Source organism: Penaeus monodon, unplaced genomic scaffold (assembly GCF_015228065.2).
Source record: "Penaeus monodon isolate SGIC_2016 unplaced genomic scaffold, NSTDA_Pmon_1 PmonScaffold_508, whole genome shotgun sequence".
Taxonomy (NCBI): domain Eukaryota; kingdom Metazoa; phylum Arthropoda; class Malacostraca; order Decapoda; family Penaeidae; genus Penaeus; species Penaeus monodon.
Genome location: NW_023659974.1, coordinates 9,625 through 16,823, shown reverse-complemented (window position 1 = coordinate 16,823; position 7,199 = coordinate 9,625). Strand labels below are relative to the sequence as shown.

The window sequence follows — 7,199 nt, the reverse complement described above, 5'->3', positions numbered from 1 at the left end:
GGAATCTGTTATACTTACATATACTTTTCTGTTATAAGAAAGGGCACTTTTCACAAATAACAATCACAATAGTGATGAATAATACACAAATCATAAAATCTTTACATATCTAGCAAACCTTCATTTTCTTCAATAGAAAAATCCAACTTTACCAAAACTTCTCACTTGATATCTATAGGATTTTACATTTTGAAAAATGTAAATATAACAAACTTGAAAAAAAAAAGTAAAAAGAATATACTGTGTATTACCTGCATATTTGCCCTTCCAGTGGCACTAAATATCTAAATGTCAAAAACTTCTATCTCCTACTCTGTCTTTCCCTTGTAACTAATCTATACCAGTCAGGATTTTTATGATCCTCCAATGCCTTACGTACAAGTTCATCAGGGGATGGGGTGTCAAACTTGAAAATTTCAAAGGGAACAGAAAAGCTTTTTTCAGCTAGCTTTTTTACTGGATATAGTGGGGGCTTTTTGACCATCACCTCTCCAAATGGTGATGGGGAGGTTTTGAATAGGGATGTATCACACTTAATTGCCACAGGCTCAACGAAAACACTGTAAGATTCTTCAATGTCAGTATCAATTTCTGCTTTCTTCTCAGGATGTTTAACAAGAGCAGCCTGTAAATCAATCTCCTCAGCTATGTCTACTTCCTCATCTTGCATTCTCAGTAACATTTCCAAGCTTTCTGGTTCACTTTGACCATTTTCAGCTTTCATAAACTGACTGCCTCTTGAATCACATAATGCTTTGGGTAATGGTTCCACTTCCAGTCTCTGAGGAGTCATTAAACCAAGTGCTGGGTCAAGGTTTGGAGATGGCAGCACATTCAGGCCTGGTGGTAAGTTTAGCTCTGAAGGCAAATTTTTCCCTGGACATGCTTTTAGACCTGGTGGAGGATTTAAACCTGGAGGAAGATTCAGTCCTGGTGGTGCTTTTAGACTGGTGGTATTCTTAAACCTGGTGGAAGATTTAAACCTGGAGGAGGACTCAGTCCTGGTGGTGCCTTTAGCCCAGGAGGCAAATGTGGATTTGATGGAAAATCTTGTGGAGATATATTGCTATGAGAAGAAAAAGACTGACAAGGTGATGAATGATGCATGACAGGTTCTTTACAGGAAACTTTCAGACTTGCTAATGATGGCAAATCAATCTCATTTTTCTCTGAAAGTAATCTTGCACTCAGTGCATCCCTTAAATCTATTGGCACTCCAGGAGCATTTTCTTCAGAATGATTATGGAGCATTTTGCCAGTTTCATTTCTGTTGAGATGTTGGGCTACTGTTAACACACCATTGCCATTTGTATATAATTGATTATCTGACTTTGGAGACCCTAAAAGTAATGGTATTTTAAAATCAAGAGGCTTTGAAACATTGTCTCTTATAGTTTCCAAATGGGGATATGTACTGTCTCCCAAGTTACACTGTGCTAGGCTTGCAAGACTAGGCCCACTACTTGTTTGGTTGGACTGAGCAAGGCTTGAAAGACCTGGGATGCTGTTCCCTAGGTTGGACTGTGCTAGGCTTGAAAGACTAGGACCACCGTCTCCTACATTACACTGTACTAGGCTAGCAAGACTTGGCCCAATATTCTCTAGGTTGGACTGTGCTAAGTTGATCAGGGTAGGTCCATTGCCTTCTAGATTTGACTGTGCCAAGCTTGAAAGACTAGCCCCGGTGTTTCCTAAATTAGACTGTGCTAGGCTTGCAAGACTAACCCCACTACTTGCTTGATCTGAATGAACAAGACTTGGAGGATTAGTCCCAGTGTTTCCTAAGTTAGACTGCGCTAGGCTAGCGAGACTAAGCCCAACGCCTGCTTGATTACACTGAGCAAGGCTTGAAATACTAGGCCCAGTGTCTCCTACAGCTGACTGAGCTAGACTGGCAAGACCAAGCCCACTGTTTATTTGGCTATACTGAGCAAAGCTTGGAAGACCTGGCCTAATGCTTTCTTGGCTGACAATGCTATTAAGACTGGGACCAGTACCTTCCAGATTGGACTGTAGGCTTGACAAACTAGGCCCTAGCTTGGACTCTGCCAAGCTTGAGAGATTAGGCCCACTAATTTCCAAAGATGGCTGCAATGCAGTAAGTAAACCATGACCATACTGTCCTGAATGAGATAGAGCCTGTAATGACTGACCAGGACCAGTGCTTTTCTGGTGAGACTGAGCAAGAGATGACAAGCCTGGGGCAGCATTTTCAAGATGTGACTGAGCTAAAGTTGACAAACTTGGGCCAGTACTTTCATGACTTGACAAAGGTTGGGGTAAAAAGTTGGGACTTGGGGTTTCTTCTTTTGACTGAACAAGGAATGCCAAACTAGGACCAGAGTACACAGCAGAACATGAGCTTACTGGAGGAATGGAGAAATTGTATTCTCTCTCTGGTCTTTCTTTTGGTAGCTTGGGGATTGGGATGCCATTGCTCAAAGAGACAGGTTTATCTGCAACACACTTAGAATCTGTTGTACTGTTCACCTTCAAAGTAAGCGGAGGAATCTCTAATGGCAATGCATCCTCCTGAGAACAGCCCCTTGAGTTGCCTGAAGTCTGTTGTCTAGAAGCACTTGTACTTGATGTGTTCTCATAATCACTTTCCATTTCCATGTCAAAGAAATCTGGTATGATATCTTGACTATCCTCACTCAGATCCTGACTTGACTCCCCTATATCATGACTATCCATGCTGTTTGTGACAGTTGAATCTGCACTGCACTGACTCACATTTCGGGAGCGGGCAAGCCTCCGCCCTACATTCTGCTTTCGCTTGTCTGTTCCACGCTTCTTCACAATATCGATGTACCACTCCTTGATCAGGCGCTTCACTGGCAAGCGTTCACATGTGCACTTTCCAAAAAAAAGAGCTGATTCATAACAATAAGCATCTGGCAAGTCATACTGAACACCAATGTAGTCACCTTACCTCATGAAAACCACAGCAGTCACAATCATGAAAAGAAGAAATATTTCAGGTTAGAAAAAAGTTGGATATATGGATGACCAATGAATAAAAAACTATACACAAACTCTGAATAAAAATACAATGTATGTAAAAAACAAAAACAAAAAACAATGAAACACAGATACACTTAGAAAGGAATGAATGGTAAAACACTCTACTGTGTTGATACTACAAAAGAAAAACCCACAATGCACAAGAAATCTACTTTGTGCACTGTGGGATTTCCTACCATTTAGAAAGGAAACATAAATTGTAACACTGCCATTCAAACTAGATGTACTGTCTGATGAGGAGATTAACCTGACTCAAATCTATGGCAATACACACAAAGTAATACATAATAAATCGCAAGATGTCTGAACAGTCTAAACCAAAGTGATAACTTGCTACACTTAAGATTTCATTACTGGAAAAGGTACCTACCTTGTCTACTTTCATATCTTCTGTCTGGTGACTGTCTGTTTCCCTTTTGAATAAGAGCACTAATGGACGAATTCAGGTCATAATTGTTAGCAAGCAGCACCTCCATCATCTCCTCCCTCGTAACCTGATGTCCAAACATGCTGCCAAGTTCTTCAACAGCAGCTTCCATTTGACCCTGTTTAATGAATGCACCTTAAATTTCGTGAGGCTATAACAATACTTTGTTTTGAAAGTTGCTGGAAGTAAATGAATTACTTTTGTTTAAACCCAATGCTGCTGGGAATGGAATTGACATACATGCCATGTCCACTATGATTTTGGTACATTAACTGATTTCACACACAGATAGCTCCACAAACGCAGGGTCACCAAGGAGTCTATTACTAGTCCTGCCTATCTAACCTGTTTACTATTTTCCTTGATTTTTTGAAATATTTAAAAACATTGGTATTGCTATTAGTATTGTTAATAGCATTGAAAGAATCATAATGTCAATAATAATCATCATCAATAATATTAATAGCATTAAAAATACATATTTTTTCTGAAACTCAAGGAAAGGGGAAATCAGGTAAGGTGAGACAGGCCTACTAATTGACTCCTTGGTGGCTGAGCAATCGTGGAGTCACCTATGTGTAAACTAAATTCACAAAAAAACAACAACACTGAGCATTACTTGTTCTCAGTGGAAATGGGTTAAAAAATACCCAATTAATATACTCAGGAAATGACTGTCTATAATGCTAGTAAACAGTACAAACACTTAATTAAGTACATACCTGAGTATTTGTGATTCTGATTACATACTCATAATCATTTCATGATATATATGTTAATGTAAGTGTCCATACTGCTCATACTCAGTGTCTATAAGAGAGGAATTAATTGTACTAAGTTCTACGTGGTACTCTGGTTTGAAGTAAGGACAAAACAGCAAGTGCAATACTGGAAACATGAGTATAGATGTGGTCTTCTGAACTCACACTGGCTGCTAACATGTGCCGGGCATTGTGTGTGGTCTGGCACTCAAGGGAAAAATCAGAAGCACTAGATACTTGCATTTGTCCATTATCTGTGATTTTGGCTACAGCATAGATTTTTCAACAAAAATGAGACTGAATGGTAAAACACTCTTCCATGTTGATATTATAGTAGAAAAACCTGCAATGCAAAAACTTGATTTATTGAAGACGAGACTACAGTTTCGAAATGCCACCTTGGATTCCATCTTCAGGTCAAAAAATGGAATCCAACGTGGATTTTGAAACTGTAGTCCCATTTTCAATAAATCTAGTTTTTGCATTGTGGGTTTTTTTACAATAATGAGACTAAAAGGGTTGTAACTCCTCAGCAATTGCAGTCATAGCCGTACTGTGAACAACTGTAGGCAAACATAATTCAGAGCAGGTTGATGCATGTGGTATGGGTGCACATAGCACACAAAAAGAAATCCAGTCAGGATATGGCTTGTATGCATATACCACCTGTCATTATCTGGTTAACCCATATCTGACGGGTAGCATTCATAGAGGCCCAGGCCTCGCTGCGGGGGCTTATATCGGCGCCCTAGCATGCGTGACCACTCATGCCAAATACAGCATCCCATGCCGTTTCTTCGTAATACTACGAAGATATGTTGTATTTTCAGTTTTCATTATTTTTTCAGTCCTTCAAACTTCCTGATAAATCGAGACTGAAGGGTATTTTTGTTGTTATATAGACTCCATAGTTGATCATTATTCAGTCTATAGTCCGAATAAAATAAGCAGTGTGCGGCATCATGGAGTTGAAATCGTCGGTTTGTTGCATTTTTTTTGTTTGTTGCATGGTAAAAATGAGAAAGTGTTAAAACCGACTTAATTACACTTTCACTGGCAGAAAAATAATCTTTTGCCGTGATTGTAGAAAGAAAAGAAAAGAAAAGAAAAGAAAAAGAAAAAAAGAAGAAGAAGAAAAAAAAAAAAAAAAAAAACTCCTGGCATGTCCATACATACTCTATGGCATGTGCGTACGTGCCCCCGGCAGATGGTCGCGCCATGCCATGGCATGTGCGTACATGCCACCCATCAGCAATGGGTTAATAGAGAGCAAGTTGCATGGAACACTGAACCTAGCTCAGTGGCAGGGTACTGATTTTGCTATTGCAAGGGCCTGGGTTCACACCGCCACTAATGAATAAGTGCTACGGACAAAGGCACAGTGGCAAAGAACTGGCCGCACAACTGCATCCTCCTGTGGCTTAATATGCATACTCCACTATCAAACATGTAACATTTAGATATGGTATCCCCTTGATTTTTTTTCCTTACTATATCTAAGCTAACATTCCAAACTTCCTCCATGCATTAGATGAATCACAACTATATTATGTGTTAAGTCTGTTTGCCCAGCATTTGATTTGTAAGCCGAATAACTAAATTTAGGCCATGTGAAGGCATGCTGTATATGTCATGGCACTTACTTATCCCTAAAGAAGTTTCTCTCAAAAACATGTTAATTGTACAGAAATGAGTGAGGTGTCAATCTGTCAAGGTTACCTGCTGATTAGCAATTTCTAGTAACCTGAATAGCTTTCAACGGACAGTTATCATTCAATAGCTAGGCTGAAAAGATGAAGCCTCATTTCCGCTGATAAAAATAAAAGGTTTCCCTACAGCCCTGTTCTTATAATCATACTCATGTTGATAAATCTCATATTATGGCTGAATTATTTTACATGATAAATCACCAGTATATTGATTATTGCATTATGCAGAAACAATGATACAGGCTATTTATTATAAACTGCTTAAAATCACAATCAATTGCATGACACATTATTTGAAATAAGCAGAAAATGTGTATGCACATTAAAAGCAAATTGCAATCTAACTTTTCTTTCCTCTGCATGATAAAGCATCGTTAAGCTCTCAGTATCAGTGTTTCACAGATTAAAAGAGAAGAAGAATTGTAAAAGTCGACATCAGTAAACTTCAGGAAAGCTTATGCTCGTTGGACAGACATCTGAAGAAGAGGGTTCTCTTGGTGGGCCTCCTGGCGAGAGTAGTGGGGGTCAGCTTTTTTTGAAAAGAAGAAGAGAGAGAGAGAGAGAGAGAGAGAGAGAGAGGAAGAGAGAGAGAGAGAGAGAGAGAGAGAGAGAGAAGAGAGAGAGAGAGAGAGGAGAGAGAGAGAGAGAGGAAGAGAGAGAGAAGAGAGAGAGAGAGAGAGAGGAGAGAGAGAGAGAGACTGAAATAAATGGTTTTTGGGGTGAGAGTATACACAGAGAGCACTTACCCCATTACTGTCATCCCTACTGTGAGGGATACTGCACATGGGATCATCCATTCTGAGAGTCCAGTTTTGCTTCTCTGTGGACAATAACCAACATTAGTAATGTTTACCCATTTTATAATGTATATGTAAAATTGTCAGAAACAGACAAATTTACAGCTGTCTCAGACTGGTTATTTCATACTTTTGATTATTAATTTATTTTTATATATCATTTTAAATTCTATGTTTTCTTTCTCTTATTTCCATTTGAATCCAAGAAAGTATTTTCTTCAATTTCATTTCATTAATCAAATAATGCTACCTGTTAATGTAACTTATATACACAAACGAATTTGTTAAACGTTACACTTATGGTATCAATCTTGACAAAATAAGGGGGCAAATTGCTTCATAAATTTCTAAAATCTAGTCCCTGACAAGTAGTAAAAGATTGGAAAAACTCTGGAAAATAGTGAATATGGCCCCTTGGTGCCACTAGTTTCAATCATTTTTATTTCAAGGAAATTGAACTTTTTATATATATATATAC

The 7,199-nt window shown here is 38.7% G+C and overlaps 1 protein-coding gene across 1 annotated transcript; it reads right to left on the bottom strand.

The window, feature by feature from the left end:
- Positions 1–238: 238 nt before the first annotated feature.
- LOC119571086 lies at positions 239–6,743 on the bottom strand. Its single transcript, XM_037918540.1, is given in 4 exon segments — positions 239–948; positions 951–2,930; positions 3,398–3,572; positions 6,671–6,743. Coding segments are annotated over 4 exon segments (2,853 nt in total). The 5' UTR covers positions 6,722–6,743; the 3' UTR covers positions 239–301.
- Between the last annotated feature and the right edge of the window lie 456 nt (positions 6,744–7,199).